General features: G+C 37.9%; 1 protein-coding gene across 2 annotated transcripts; it reads left to right on the plus strand.

Moving 5' to 3' along the window:
- The first annotated feature begins 2,736 nt into the window (after window positions 1-2,736).
- LOC111344879 (gamma-aminobutyric acid receptor subunit pi-like) lies at window positions 2,737-10,188 on the plus strand. 2 transcript variants are annotated; one of them, XM_088739033.1, is made up of 8 exons: window positions 2,737-2,937; window positions 3,768-3,880; window positions 4,870-4,937; window positions 5,750-5,961; window positions 6,431-6,513; window positions 7,284-7,415; window positions 8,208-8,581; window positions 9,508-10,188. In XM_088739033.1, exons 1-8 carry the CDS (start codon window positions 2,852-2,854, stop codon window positions 9,847-9,849), a joined length of 1,410 nt encoding a protein of 469 aa, XP_088595159.1. In that variant the 5' UTR covers window positions 2,737-2,851; the 3' UTR covers window positions 9,850-10,188. The 2 variants fall into 2 exon arrangements, with proteins under 2 accessions (XP_088595159.1, XP_088595161.1); XM_088739035.1 differs by having other exon boundaries at window positions 7,284-7,406.
- Window positions 10,189-16,990: the final 6,802 nt, after the last annotated feature.

The following is a 16,990-nucleotide window of genomic DNA, read 5'->3' on the forward strand; positions in this document are numbered from 1 at the left end:
CGCAGTATCATTTACGTGTCATGGTTGTTTTTCACATCAACTGGCCGCCCTTGAATTCGAAAAAAAACATGTTCTGTTCAACGAGTACAGAGTGGTTAAAATCCATCGAAATCTGAATGACTTTTTATTGTTTTCTTATTAAAAGCTGATGAAAAAAACACTTAATAACAAACTGCTTATGAACACATTACTTCAGCTCGGTAGATGTAATGTCACAGATTTTGACAGTCTGATCTGGGCTGACTCAGTAAGCCGGTTTGAAACCTTCGATATTTTTGTCTGCAATAGAGCATGGCTTTTTTCAAAATGTTTCAAATGCTTCCAAAACTTGAAAGCTTGTTAAATGTATCTTGAACAGACAACGTCCTTTCTACATGTTGATACCCTGTACAGAGAGTACGTCTAGGAAATGTACAGGAAAGTTTTGAAAAAGGCATGCATATGATGTGCTGATTTCCCAAAACATGAGATCCTAGCTAACGCGCGAACTTCTAACGGACAACTGATTATCAAACCACTCCTTAGAATTTTGATCGGATGCAATTTACAGTTAACGAATACTGTGACACGCAGCAATCAAGCAGGTAAGCCTGTCGCAGTCATGAGAGATGCCAGCAGATCGTGTGTCTTAACAACCTACGTGTGGTGAACTTCACATATACTATAAACTCTGGTTTGCAATGCTAAGTGAACTGCCTAAACTGCTTTAACGTTCCCTCCCTATGAAGCTATCAGCAGTGATAGTACTGGAACATTTCTTTCACACCGACCAAGGTTGGACCAATTCTGTCCTTCACCCATTTCAAGTGCAAGTAATTTTAATTAAGAACTTCAAAAACTTTCAACAAATGAGTTTTGTTTGAAATTAGTGACAGTTGTCTGTGTTGTAGAGCGTTTTCAAGGATTGATATTTCAAATATTTTTAGGTTTGCCTTTTGTTTTATTAAGTCTCGCCTTTTCGCCCCTACGTGCTATTTTGATGAATCTATAGTTTTGATCATTTATTTTTAGTGTGTGCTTGAACTTGGCTCAGCACTTACCTTGCTAGACATTTTAATCCCTTGTTGTGGTTGAGGATAAGTAGTTTGCTAGGTGGTCATGTTTGAGTTGGTAAAACTGACCTTGAATCTTACCCACACTGAACATCCTGTTTTGGAAATTCCCACGGTTAGCTAACCCAAACATGTCTGTGATTTTTGTATTTAATACTGGAGCACTCCTTGCTGAAAGTAGTAGAAAATAAGCAGTGGAACAAGAGAGATAAAATTAGCTGTAGTAGAAGCAGCAGCTTAGGAGAATAAAGAAGAAAATTACAGAGTCTCAGTACCGTTAATTCGCCAAGCGAGTGGTAAAACCCCCACAACATCTGGTTCAAAATTTATTCAGTTACTGATTGATATCTTTATAACAGCTCGAAATAACTCTACTAGCTCAAGAATCTTGCCTCCTGATTTTACACTGCACTGTCTCAGCGTTTTAGGAAACTAGCTGTCAAGGTGAAGCTTCGCCGGAAACGTGATTTGGTGCAGTAACATCTTATTTTACTTAAATAGGATTCTCAGACCAAGATATGCTGAAAAACTGTGTTATTCAATGCTTTATCTCAGTATCTGTCACACAGTTTCTATCATATTTTAATAGTTCGGCTTTACATGTTAACAAACTCATAAATCAAACGGGTGGAGCGCTTGCGGGGTAAGGAACGCTTAAGAACGGCAGCTGCGCTCATGAACAGCCTAAGGCGCATGTGTCAGTACCATAGTTATGGCCTTTCCCAGTTGTTCTCGGAAGAAGTTTTGATGGAGGAGGTGTGGGAATCAGGAGGGGTGGGGAGAGGGGAGGGTGGGGAGAGGGGAGGGTGGGCGGGCCCGAAGAGAGTGCTTCTCACCATTCTCGCCAAAAGGGCAGAGTTCATATTTATCCCAATTGTACGTCCATCCGTCAACTTGGAAGAACAGATAGGAGAGAACAATGGAGGCGAAACAGTGATGATTTACTTTAAAGGCCTAAGGCCATCCAAAACCATCCAACATCTTGCAACTTGCTGCCACTGGGTGACCAAATGTGTGCAATGCCTTGCGCGCAACGATTTTGCAAGATGTTGCGTTGAAATGTCGCATGGATTTGGTTGGACCATTGACATAACTAGCGCTCAAGAAAGTTTATTTTGTCTCCTGCGTTTAGATGGATAACAGACCACACACTGACAAGGAATTGAAAATTAAAACACAAAAACACAAACAAAGAATTGTAGAAGAATAAGGAGAAAGTTGAGTACATTTGTAATCAGCATTTCTGCCTTAAGCATTTAGAATTCAGTCAAGGATTAACGTTAATGGTTATCTCGGCTTTCTTAGACAAGTATGATTTGAATTATGATAAAAGCTAAGGAAAATTATAAATCATTTCAAAGATGATTGACATTTGCTGCTTCAAGAGTCGATGCTGTTAACCAATTCTTAGTCAGGTGCACTCTGGGTCTCCTACTGTTTACCTAAAATGCGTTAGTGAGTTTTTGAAGCCTTCGACGAAAATGTGCTCCATGTGTGAAAGATGACCTGTACATTGAGTTGTAAGCATTAATTTCTGCGATAATGTGAGCCGTCATCTCTTAATTATTTGCAATGTTTTAACACTGAGCGTTAATTCAAAGAATAGCTGGAACATTGCATTAAATGCAGGTGGTTTTCTCTATTCATTGCTGAATAAATTATTGAGACGAATTGTCCAGTAGAATTTTCATTTCAGTCAACACATCGTTTTCGGCCAACTCACGGCAGTTCGTTGATGAGCCACGTTCAAATAGAGACCGAGTGGCTGTACTCACTCCGAAATCCTTCAGTTGAGGAAAATGTCCAAAATTTTAATCCCTGTGGCATTTTTCATATTTCAAGTATCTTTTTCATTTGTTGTGAGCCAAGAAGTCAAGGAAAACAGGTGAGATACTTTAGGATATTTCTGGCAATCGCGAGTGAGTCAGTTATTTTCTCGAATCTACTTTTCAAGTCGCAGGAAATTTTTAGGGATTTAACTCGCAGTATTTGAAAAGGATTGATGCCGAAATATTCTACTCATCTGTAAACCAAAGTGTCTCTAAAAAGGAATTGAAGATTTAACTTTTTGATCATTGGGAAACTTGGATGAGAATTTTTAATTTTTTTCGATGCAAACACTGTAGAATAATCAGTTCTTATGCCTCAGCTAAAGGTTATCTAAAATGAACCAATGGAAATATGAGCCGAGTTGAAAAAAATTTAATGGTCACAAATTATTTATTAAAAAAGTTATACGTCTGGAGAATGAAATGTAGTTTCATTGTCGAAGCCGATGTCACTAATTAATTTTTCGTGCTGACTCTGAATGTAAGTAGTTCCTCTCCCGTTGCAGACCACGTATCATGTTAATCACCAGCTTTATCAAACTGTCTATATTAAAGTATTGGACGATTTCCGAGAAATTTAGGACACAAGCCATTTACACCTCACTAAAGACATATACTTTGTTTTGATGATATCAGCATGATTGTTTGTGTTTAGAAGGTAACCAAATGCAAAACATGGTCTCTGTCTTTACCGAAACAAGATAACTTGGTTTGATCAACTGAGTTGATAATGAGTATTGAGCCCCATCGCGGAGAGTTTGTAAAGCATTGACGTTTCTAGGCTTAGCACTTCGCCAGGGCCGGCGATTAGATCGGCTAAGCTTTGCTACAAAGCCTTTTTAGACCACACCAAGTTCCGTTTTTAAATTGCGCGTTAAAATCGTAGATCAAGCGAAGTAGAAGAGCTGTTTCGCAACAGGATTGAGGCGCCCAACAAAACAGACATATTTGCTAAACTCTTCATTGGATACGACAGTAGAGTTAGGCCCCACTACAGAGGTGAGTGTTCATGTTAGTATTAACAGAGGACTTATGCCGCATGATATAGAAATTGTTAAATTAATAACCAGGTAATAAGTATCTGTTTTTGATGTAGGTCTAGGTTCTTCCTTTAATAATAATAATAATAATAGTAATAATAATAATAATAATAGTACGGTATTTATATAGCGCTATTTCTATCACTATCCAATAGCGCTGTACAGTAATTTAATAAATCGGACCGATAAGATTATAAAAACCATAAAAATCTCTAAAACATGAGTAAAAGAAACTAGCTAATAAGGTAGTCTGTAATAATGAGAGTAAAAACTCTAAACTTATATTGAAATTAACTAATTTCCTAGCCAATTAACTAACTCACCAACTAATCAACTAATTTACTAGCTAACTATCTAGCGGCCTAACTTACTACTTATATAATTAAATAGCTCAGTAAGGAGTAGTCTAATTATAAAATTTGTTAAAAAGGTATGTCTTTATACAGGTCTCAAAATGTGATAGCGAGCCGCTCACTCTTATGTTGTTTGGAAGAGAGTTCCATAGAGTCGGTGCTACAAAAGAGAAATACCTATGACCATAACTTGCTAGCTTAACAGATGGTACTTTAAGTAAATTTTTAGAGGAGGTCCTCAGATTTCTGGTCGTTACGTAAGGCTTCAACAGTTCAGTGATGTAACTAGGGGCCTGGCCGTTGAGCGCTTTGTAGGTCAAAAGTAGTATCTTGTAATCTATGCGCTGGCTACCTGGGAGCCAGTGCAGCTGCTTTAAGATAGGCTTGATATGGTCGTACTTTCTTGTATGAGTTACGTTGGATCTTGCAGCTCATTGAGGTGTCAGGTCACAACTTTAACAAATCTGATTGTTCCACGACGCGAGAATTTTCTTGACCTTTTTCATCCAATTCAAAGTAAGGCTACTTACGATTTTGATTTTAAAGTTTGACAGCAGCTTCAAACTTATCTTTCTTTTCCACTGCTTTTTTTCAGAGAAACCAGTCCAAGTTTTACTCTATGCTGTCATTGACTCTTTTCACGATATCAGAGAAGATCAAATGGTATCGTAGTAAAAACATCTTTTTCTTTCTTCACAAATATTCTCTAAGTATGACATGAGTACGAAATAGATTGTTTTCCTATGGCACTTTTGTATATAATTTCGGAAAAATGTGCTTTTATTAGGGTTATTTCTCAGTCAAACAAAAGCAGTATTTTCTATAGAACTGAGAGGGGTTTATGTATCAGATAGAGCGCATTTCGAATAGTAGTCGTTAGAAGAAAACCAAAGAAATACCATCAGCCAATCAAAACTGGTGAACATGAAAAGGATTCAAAGCTAGCAGTCGCTATTGATTTAGAGCAGTTTTCACTTGAGTAACATAGAGCCAAAACTGATATAATCCCATCGACCAATCGGAATGAACGTTTACGTCATCTTTAGCCAATGAGAGCTCAAAGTGAAAACAAGCGAACTGCTAGCTAGAAGCGCGGGAAAACGTGAATGACCAAGTTGCGATTGTTTTATGTTTTTATCTGATTGATGGAGAGCATAATGCAAATTTACCTGCATCAATTACAAACCAAAGTTGAATGAAACCAAAGACAATCACAGAATATTTATGATTTTCAATTGAGAATTGCTGTGAGTTTTGCATATGATTGGTTGAGAGGATCGATCTAGTCTTTTAAACGAATTACCGAGCGAAGTAAAGAGTGGGGGCTGGGAGTGACTTTCGGCACTGGATTGAAAATTGTTCTGGAGTTGGATCAGTACTATGTAAGGAATACATTAACTATTATTGTAAAGCAATGAAAACGACCCTAACATTTTCCACTTCTAACTCATCACCTTATATCGTTGTTTCAAAAGGAATACAAAGTTGAGTTAATATTGAAAGAAACCTGGAAGGACCCAAGACTTGCATATGGCAACGCAACGTGGTTTATCAGAATTAAGAATGAATTGTTGAAGAAAATGTGGTATCCTGATACAATGATTGAGAACGCCAGAAAACACGAAGTCGACGATAAAACAAGGACTGCATATCTGTTTGGTGACGGGACGATATTTTTCTCGGAGTGGTTTGTGTGATTGAGTTATCATTAGATTATATTTTCACTCTTTAGTTTGGTATGGCCATGATACTGATGAAGATGATGGTCGTATGTGATGATAATTATGGTTGTGTCTTTACACCCTTTACAACATGAAATCAGTATGTATATTCTCCATATTGTGTTCTGTACATTACCTAAGGGTTTGAAAAGAAGAATTGATGATCTATTCTTTTGTTCCCCTGTCCCTAATTTGTGATTCAGGGGGAATGTTGCAAAGACAAATTAGATGCTGGTCACTCTTAGTCGAACTAGACTCAGGATTTTCAGATGGCCACATGCTGTCACATGCGAAGGGAGCGGACAAAACGTTTTTAGCTCTTGGGGCTCAGCAACTCGTTCAAATACGTACAAGTTCCCCATACTACATTCGTGTCACAAAGGGATTATGCTTACAATACTTTCAGTTCGTTTTTCATTTTATTTAATTTTCAAGGATCAAGGCAACTTTAACAAGTCATATGGACTTTAAGAAATATCCAATGGATGTTCAGACGTTGAGAATACAGTTGGCTGCTTGTATGTATAAAAAAGGTTTTGTTCAATATTGCGTCCAAGAAGTGATTCTCTTACTTTAATTTTTTTTGTAAAAGGAGAGAGTGAAGCCCTTTGGAATTAAGTATGACTTTTTATAAAGACATTTTTATTCAAATGTTATAATAATAATAATAAAATAATAATAATAATAATAAAATAATAATAATAATGATAATAATAAAATAATAATAATAAAACAATAATAATAGTAATAATATAATAATAATATAATAATAATAATAACTTGTATTTATATAGCGCTCATATCTTGAACTCATGGCGCTTTACAACACTGTGCGGGGGACTTTACCAGACTGCTAAGCAGTTTAAAATCAAATGAAGGCGAATATAACAGATGCCCCCTCCCTCAATTCCCAGTAACCAGGCCAGACCACATCACAGTAATCTCGTGAATTGGGTTCTTTAACGTCCCCTGCCTAACCAAATTAACTAATAAATAGATGCAGGAGACGGGACCTCCATTTATTCGTCCCTATCCGAGAAGACTAGAACGTTCTTCCAACTTAGATTGAACCATAAGTTTTATGTCACATCTCCTCATAGCATCATAGCGTATGCATTTTGCATGTAAATAATAAACTTAAACAATGCATCTGATGCTTTTCATCAGCTCCAAGGCAAATCCTTCTTGAGGATACACTTAAGTGACTATTTCTCCGATCGCACTAAAACAATGTCGTTTCCATAGAGAGAAGAGGATTTATTTTTCTTGGTGATATTACCTCTTTCAGACAGTTACGATGATAGTCAAGTTATGTATAAATGGATAAAAGTTTCATTGAAGGAACATGACATGACAGAGTTTTACGTGGAAAAACAAATCATCAGATTGGAATCAACGTCATTCATTACAGGTAGTTCAGGTATTTATTGTTTATTTATTATTATATTAGTCAAGAAAAGACTGGAAATTTGCGCAAGGTAGTTATTAAGTGTAGGGATTTTGATATTGATAATGACAAGAAAAGTGACAACGGCAATGATGATACTAACAGTAACGGTAGTGATAAATGTTATGGTAATGATAACGATGACGATAATGATATCGATGATAGTGATATTGATAATGAGCAGTAATATCGCAATCTGATTGGCCAATTTGCCGTGGTTGATAAGAGTGCCTACAACGATGCTCGCATCAACGTGTCACGCAATGGTCACGCGCTGAAAAAATTGTTTTATTTGACTTCGATACTGTGTTAAAAAGCAAATCGACTTGTGAGTCCACAACATTGTGACCATTGTGATGACATATATCGTTGTCGGTACGAGTACAAGCCCCACTAAAATACTGTCGATTTGTGACGGTGGTGATGATTGTAATGATAATGACGATGTTAATGGTAGTGAAAATGATAATGTAGCGATAATGGTAATAGCAATGGTAATGGTAGTCTTATTGGTAATTTTATCATTCAATAAGGTAACAAAAATGTCTTGCCATGGCCAAAGAAATCAATCTTATCTCTGATACACAGATCGTTGTAGCGCTCAGCAGACAACTGACGAAGGGCTAACGCTCGAAACATCAGCTTTTGTAATCGTTACGGTGGCCAATTTACCATTTCAACTTTGTTGATATATCTAAAAAAACAGTTTGGATACTTTTGGCAGATGAAATAATGAAAATTACTGGGTTGTATTGGACTTTGTAGGAACACATACAGCAGCTGTGGCCGAGTTTAAGATAAAACGTCGCTTACAGCACTTCATCGTCGGCTTTTATGTCCCTTGCGTTGCATGCACAGTGGCCTCTTGGATCCAGTTTTGGATGGATCAAGCAGCCGTTGGTGACAGAGCAAGCCTGGGAATAACAGCAGTGTTGACGGAGATCTTTCTACTGGAGTTTAGTAATCAAGGGATGCCTAAAGTCAGTTACATGAAAGTTGCTGAGCTGTACCTTATCGTTTCATTCGTGTTCATCTTCTTAGCTCTGGTTGAGTCTGCAGTGGTGTACAAGGCCAGTCAGTGGTCACTCCTGAAAAAGAACAGGAATGAGATGACGGAAAAAGAGCTTTGCAGTGATAAGGTAATTTGATCCAGTAGCGGATCCAGGGAAAGGATCTGGGGGTATAGCCCATCCTTGAGGTCGATGGGTCTCACCGATTCATGTTGTTTAAGTTTAAGTTTTAAGTTTAAGTTTTAAGTTTAAGTTTTAAGTTTAAGTTTTAAGTTTAAGTTTTAAGTTTAAGTTTTAAGTTTAAGTTTTAAGTTTAAGTTTTAAGTTTTAAGTTTAAGTTTTAAGTTTAATTTTTTAAGTTTAAGTTTTAAGTTTAAGTTTAATTAATTCGCCACAGGAATGGCAAGAGAAGGGAAAAGAACTTCCGTTCCAATTGACATTTAACCCCTTTTTTACCCACCCATCCCACCCCAGGGGAGGACATCCATCACACAGTAATCTCGTGTGTGGGGAATTAACGTCTCCTACCCCAACCCTGCAGGAGACGGGACCTCCATTTATCGTCCCTATCCGAGAAGACTAGAAAGTGTAACCATTTGCAGATATTATTACAAAGGCAGCACTTTCTTCTCAGCTATTTAAAGACCCTGAGTGTTGGTCCGGCCGGATTTGAACTCACGACCTCCCGCACAACAGTCCGGCGCTCTACCAATTGAGCTAACCAGGAGGCGGTTATGTTTTGGTGGTTGTTTTTTTTTTTTAATTCGTATCTACTCTTCGTTCATTCGTTCGTTTGCTGGATTATTTTCCATTCAAATATTTCGTAATTTAACTAATTTTTTTTTCCAATACTTTCATCTATCTATGCGGCTTCTCATGTAATCAGAAATGCCAGGCTCTGGAAATCTGAAGGCGTTTCATTTTGGTTGGATCTCCCATCTCATCTATCGTTGAAGTCCTTGAACAGGATATTTCTTGATTTCCCATCTTACAAGAGAGCGTGTGCAAATAAATGATAATTTCCCATACTAATGTATCATAACTCTTTTCTTCAGAGTCATACTTCACAGACACCACCAGGAAATGAATTTTACAAAGAAACCGAAATTCACAAACCCGAAGCACTGACGTCTTCCAGATCACCGAGGATGTTAAGATACAATACTATCAGCTTTGATCAAACAGTGAATAAATCATCGGAGCACATTCTTCCCGAAGAGAGGTGCGATGGGACAGACCCCCCTAAAATTTCCACTACCGCAACTGGAACTGAAGCCAAGGAAAGCTGGGGCCTCGCGATAGACCGGGGGGCGCGTATGTTTTTTCCACTCTCTTACCTCATCTTCACAGTCTTGTATTTTGTTGTAATGTTTACGTCCGATGAGGAATCCAAGTAAAAGCTCCAGTCGTTTGAATTTCCAATCACCCAAATAGGGAAACAATAAAAAAAGACCTGTGAAATGTAGCTTTAGATTATTTGCGGCTAAAACTACTTCCAACCAGTTCAGCTCTCTTAAATTTCAATCTCACCTGATTTCAAATTAAGCAGAAATAAACACAATTTGATTACGTAGTGTAAAATAGTTTTTAAAATAGCTTTGTTGCTGGAACGATATTTGAACAGCCTTCCCTTGTGTCTTACTCTGCCTGGCCTGTGAAAAGCAATTGTATGAATTTTAATAGATTAACACCTCGAAACATGCAACACCACATAAATAAATAGTGTACCAGAGAGAGAGATATATAAAACGTTTCTATCCCAAGATCTACAACCAGTCAGGAACATCTTCAAATATAAAGGACCCCACAGGGCCTACGCAGCAAATTTTTAAGTCAAGGAGTAGAGTGGAGGGGGTGGGGGCCTAAAGACCCGCATAAGCTTCAACCAATAAGGCAAGGGGAATCGGGGCATGCCTAGCAGGGCAAGTCTTTTCTAAAAAGTAAGGGCGCTAATGCCCCTACCCCCCACAGCCCCTCCCTCTTCGCGGTACCTGAAAAAGGAACCCATAAAGGCAGACTTCAAAAAAATATATTTTAAAAAGGCTGACCTTTTAACACATCCCACATGTGTATGGACACTCTTCATTAACAAATCTGACAAAACTTCGGTAAAACTGTTGTAACCGACGTTTTCTCAACTGGCATAACATTGGGTTCTCATCCAAGCAATAGGCTGTAAAATCACGTAAGAACAGAGCTATTAACTAATTGTCAATGCCCCTTTCTTTTGGATTAAAATAAGTATGTTAAGATTAAGTACCAGAAGGTTTTTGTGCGTTTGCTTCAGTGAGAAATCTGCCACTTTAACCTTGGTTGATACATCTCATTAAGCAATAGGACACATTATCTTGGGCTCTACAACGTGATAACCACGCGCGATGTGGGGAGAACACGAGGAAAGCTCTTAAGGCATTAAGCTTACTGTTAGAGCACTCTCACACATTTTTTTTCCTCGAACTGAAACGTTTTCTTGTAGGTAACGCGTAACATTTACAAGACCTGTTTTTGATTCTTTTAAAGACGAATTGTCTGCATATCAATTTTAACTGATTTAAAAGTCCACGAACGGTTAAACACTTGACCTTATATGTCCAAATGAGTTCTATTTCTCGGTAAGGGGCCTGGTGAAGATCAATCGAGACTGTAAAGAACAACTTAAACTTTAGAGATTGTTTGAAAAGCATTTTTTTTTTCTCAGTAACTAAAATGAAAATCATGTTTAAAAATTTTCTTGGTACAGCACAACCTTTCTCATAAGTTATCTGGAATAATCTCTTGACAGCCAAACATTGACATTTTCGAATGCTCGCTTGTGCCGTGGGGACACTTAGTTATTCAAATACAAGTGCCTTTGATATTGCCAGGGTTAAACCCTTACTTAAACGGATAGTACAGCGAAGGATAATCTGTTGCGTTGTTCAAGTATTTCGCCCTCAGACTTAAAAGTCATCATGCTTGGAATGGACAATTTCTATTACGGAGAATATTTTGCTAAAAGATGGGTTCTCTATTTGTTGCTATTGATTATTCACCTCTCTTATTCGTTTACCAGCCATCGTCAAATTCGTTTGCATCTCTGATATCTCGAAGAACCAGTCCCTCTCCGACCAGTTTGGCATTTGAAACTGAAAAAACTGTGATCAGTCCGAGAGAAAGGATCAAAATCTAAGACTTCTTCATTTCAGTTGAATACTTGTCTGGGTGGTCAGGTAACGCTTGAAGAGTAAGAACTGGCTGTTTTCCGCTCGTAGGCCGATAGCGAATTGAAGTTCTGAAGGGCGGCATTTTTATACCAAACCTTGGTGTCCTTATTAAGTAACACAAATTTTAAATATACAGACAATACGATGACTTCGAGACTAAACCGTTGGAAATTTCAAAAGCTAAGTCGCTCAAGATTTTGTCAATTGAAAGCGTCGTCGATATTAACGCTGATAGATAAGTCACTGATGACCAGAGATTCGAGATTTACGTCTCAATGCTATCATTTGTTACTATCATTTACGTGTCATAGTTGTTTTTCGCATCAGTTGACCGCCCTTCAAAAAAATATGTTCTGTTAAACAAGTATAGAGTGGTTAAAAATCCATCGAAATTGACTTCATATTATTTTCTCATTAAAAGCTAATGAAAGAAAACATTAATAACAAAATGCTTATGAACACATTCAGCTCGGTAAATGTAATGTCACATATCTTGACATTTTGATCTGGGCTGACTCAATAAGGTTTGAAACTTTTGATATTTTTGTCTGCAATCGAGCGTGGCTTTTTTCAAATGTTTCAAATGCTTCCAAAACTTGAAAGCTTGTTTAACGTATCTTGAACAGACAACGTCCAAGAAATGTTCAGAAAAAGTTTTGAAAAAGACATGATGTGCTGATTGACCAAAACATGCGATCCTAGCTAACGCGCGAACTTCTAACGGACAACTGATCATCAAACCACTCTTCAGAATTTTGATCGGGTGCAGTTTACAGTTAGCCCCTTGACTTCCATGAGTGACCAAAAGAGAATTTCTCCTTACAATATCAATACAAGACGAGTAGACAAGTGATGAGAATAAAGAAAAATATCAGTTAGGAGATTATTAGCTGTTCCAGCTCCCAATTCTCTGAACTAACATCATAAGAATTGTATGGCAGACAGTTAGGTGGCGCAGTCATGAGAGATGCCAGCAGATCGTGTGTCTTGACAACCTACGTATACTATACAAACATATACTATAAACTCTGGTTTGCAATGCTAAGTGAACTGCATAAACCGCTTTAACATTCCCTCCCTATGAAGCTATCAGCAGTAATGGTAGTGGAACATTTCTTTCACAGTGACCAAAATTGGACCAACTTTATCCTTCGCCCAGTTCAAGGGCAGTGATTTTGATAAAGAATTCAAAAGCTTTCAACGAATGAGTTTTGTTTGAAATTAGTGACAGTTGTTTGATTCAAAATTTATTCAGTTACTGATTGATATCTTTATGACGGTTCGAAATAACTCTACTGGCTCAAGAATCTTCTTACCTTCCGATTTTTCACTGCAAATGTCTCAGCGTTTTAGGAAACTAGCTGTGAAGGTGAAGCTTCGGAGACGCGATTTGGTACAGTAACATCTTACTTCACTCAAATAGGATTCTCAGACCAAGATATGCTGAAAAACTGTGTTATTCAATGCTTTATCTCAGTATCTGTCACACAGTTTTCTATCATATTTTAATAGTTCGGCTTTAAATGTTAACAAACTCTTAAATCAAACGGGTGGAGCGCTTGCGGGGTAAGGAACGCTTAAAAACGGCAGGTGCACTCATGAACAGCCTTCCGTTGCAGTTATGTCCTCACAACTAATAACCAATAGAATGTGGTTTTATTTCTTCCAATCAAAAGGCGTTGTGAACGTGTCTCTTGCTTGTCACTTCCCAACTAGGGGAGGGATGCAATGCAAAAATATTAAATTGTAAGAAGATCGTTAAGATTTCCGCGCTCGAAGGTTAAGAATTTCACGGGATATCCTTGTTTCATGAGCTATCCTAGGTGTCGTTTGGGACACTTCGGATTGGTGAAAGATTAAGATTCTGGTTGCGTTTTTAAGTGCGAATTATTGGCGAAATTTTCTTCGATACGTTGGAAAGCTTAGGCAGACCAGAATTTGACGTTGCCTCGTGGCTTCGATTCCCTTATTAGTTTGGAGTGCGTTGGTGATCGAAGTTGTGCTTTTCTATCGGAACTAGTACGGTAAGGTAAGGTTTCGGTTGCACTTCATGCTAGTATTTTTGTCAAATTGAAATATTACGACCATTATTCAAAGATCGCGTTCAAGTTTCGGGCTAAATACTGTCAGATGTATACCGATAAAGCGTCCGAGTAACTACTAACCTGGATTCATTGAATCCTTCTGTATCGAAGGATGATTTTTTTTTATTATTATTTTGTTTGGGACATGCAAAACTAGATGATACACAATTAAAAAACGAGACAGATCTCCGTGTTTCAATGAGCGAAAATTTGTGATTTTCTTCCAGCCTCATTATAATTTTTATTATGTTGCATGTAGCAATCTCATAGTGTCTACATTGATAGTTATTATGGAGACAATTGAAGACATGTATTCATTGTAATTGTATGGGACTACGCAAAAATTCAACCTCTGGTATGGTTGATGTCAAACATCATATATCCTGGAAAGTTAACTCACAAACTGTTGACACGTATGATGAAGATCTGGTATCTTTTATAAAGGATAGGGTGCTCTCTCCCATGGTCTCCAGCAAGAAACAGTTGGGTTACAATGCATTAAATCATTCTCTTTGCTAATTTTCCATTTTTCCGACAAATTCTAGAAAAACGGGGTAAAATTTAAGAATCCATTCTCCAAATGAAATAGATCCCAAGTTGCTATATCCTGTCTTCACCCCGATTTTCTATTTTTTTTTCATTGAATTTTGGAGAAACGGGATTAATTCTGCGAATTCATCCGCAAGTGGCTAACACACTAAGTTCCCATATTATGATCTTTACCCCGATTTCCCATTTGATCAGCGAATTCGAGAAAAATGAGGTAAATTCTGAGCCTTCATGTTGAATAATACCCGAGGTTCCCATATGCCCGAATTTACATTTTTTTTTTTCAGTGAATTTGACAAAAAACGGGGTAAAATCTAAGAGTTCATTCTCCGAATTAATAGATCCCAAGTTGCCATAGCCAATCCCTAACCCGATTTTCCATAAAGTTCCCATATGCCATCTTTACCCCGATTTCACATTTGATCAGCTAATTCGAGAAAAACGGGGTGAATTCTGAGTCTTCATGTTACAAGTGAATAATACCCGAGGTTCCCATATGCTATCTTTACCCCGAATCTCCATGTTTTTTTTTCAGTGAATTTGACAAAAAAACGGGGTGAAGTCTAAGAGTTTATCCTCCGAATTAAATAGATCCCAAGTTGCCATAGCCAATCGTTAGCCCGATTTTCCATTTTTCTTTCAATTAATTCTAGAAAATCGGGATGAATTTTGAGAATTCGGCCCACAAGTGGCTAGTACCCTAGGTTCCCATATGCCATCGTCACCCCAACTTTCCATTTGATTAGTGAATTTCAGAAAAACGAGGTAAATTCTGAGCATTCATGCCACAAGTGGATAATACCCGAAGTTCCCATAAGATGTCTTTCAATTTTCAATTTTTTTTCAACAAATTCTAGGAAAACGGGGTAAAATCTAAGGTCATCTAAGAATTCATCCCCCCTGATGAAATAGATCCCAAGCTGCTATATCCAGTCTTCAACCCGATTTTCCATTTCTTTTTTCAATGAATTCAGGAGAAACGGGATTAATTCTGCGAATTCATCCGCAAGTGGCCAACACGCTAAGTTCCCATATGCCGTCTTTACCCCGATTTTCCATTTGATCAGCAATCGAATTCGAAAAAAACGGGTAAATTCTGAGCCTTCATGTCACAGGTGAATAATACCCGAAGTGCCCACATGCTATCTTTATCCCGAATTTCCAATTTTTTTGACAAAAAACGGGGTGAAGTCTAAGCGTTCATCCTCCGAATTAATTAGATCACAAGTTGCCATATCCAATCTTTAACCCGATTTTCCATTTTTTTATGAATTCAAGAAGAACGGGATAAATTCTATGAATTCATCCGCAAGTGGCTAACACGCTAAGTTTCCATATGCCATCCCCTTTACCTGGTTTTTCCATTTGATCAGCGAATTCTAGAAAAACAGGGTAAATTCTGTGAAATTCATCCTTAAGGTCCTTAAGGTGGAATATATCCTAATGACTTGCCATAGCCATCTTTACCCGATTTCCGATTTGATCATTATGTGAATTTGCCGTAAACGGGGTAAATTATGACAAATCCACCCAAAAGTGCAACAAATCCGACAATAATTTAGAAACAGTACTAAAAAAAGAGCAGCTTAAAACAGCGGAACCGGACCGTAATGAAATTTAGAGACAGAACTAAAGAAAGTACAGCTAAAATCAGCGGAACCGTAATAAAATCACATCACAATCTACTATTTCAAATTTTCACAATCTACTACTTCAGATTTTTGCCATACAGCAAAAACCTACGATATTCGAAATAATCAACTGAAGGCCAAACTACTGTGATTGAAGGAAGACTTCGTGACGCAGACAAATTATCACAACTTTGACCTCTCATTGGATCTCACCTCCTGCAGATCAGCGAAGCGTCAAAAATATATAATTTTATGCCGACGAACCATAATATATGATCTTCAACGAAAATGAAATAAAACAAAAATAAAACAATTGTGATATGGGTAAAATGTTGTCATTGAAGTCGCAAGTCGAACAATGACGTCTGTAAATAAAGCAAGACTGCAAATAAAGCGTGAACAATAACGCATCCTTTGGTCAAAAGTCGCTTTGTTAGTTCAGGACGTTTAGATTAGAAGAATGATGCGATCACACGGCGTTAACGATGGAGCGATATAACTTCAAGGAAAGTAATGTGAGAGACTGCGAACAGCATGTTTTCCTGAGATCAGTTGGAAGTTGCTCATACGTGTCAAATTTTCTACTTATCCCGACCCTCTCGAATGAGCACTTTTGCTTGAAGACATAACTGCAACGGAGTCTCTTAACCAGTCCCAAGCCGCGTGTCGCTCTATAGATCACAGGATGTGATTGGCCATTGTATCACATTACGTCAGAGGACATATCTACAACAAGAGGACATAAGTGCAACGGTACAGTTATGGCCTTTCCCAGTTGCTCTCGGAAAAGTTTTGACGGAGGAGGCGTGGGAATCAGGAGGGGTGGAGAGAGGGGAGGGTGGGTGGGCCCGGAGAGAGTGCTTCTCACCATTCACGCCAAAAAGGCAGAGTTGATATTTATGCTTATTGTACGTCCATCGGTCAATTTGGAATAACAGATAGGAAAGGACCATGGAGGTGAAACAGTGATAATTTACTTTAAAGTCCCAAAGGCCATCCAAAATCATCCAACATTTTGCGACATGCTGCCACTGTATGACCAAACGCGCGCAACGATTTTGCAAGATGTTG

Source organism: Stylophora pistillata, chromosome 11 (genome assembly GCF_964205215.1).
Source record: "Stylophora pistillata chromosome 11, jaStyPist1.2, whole genome shotgun sequence".
Classification (NCBI taxonomy): domain Eukaryota; kingdom Metazoa; phylum Cnidaria; class Anthozoa; order Scleractinia; family Pocilloporidae; genus Stylophora; species Stylophora pistillata.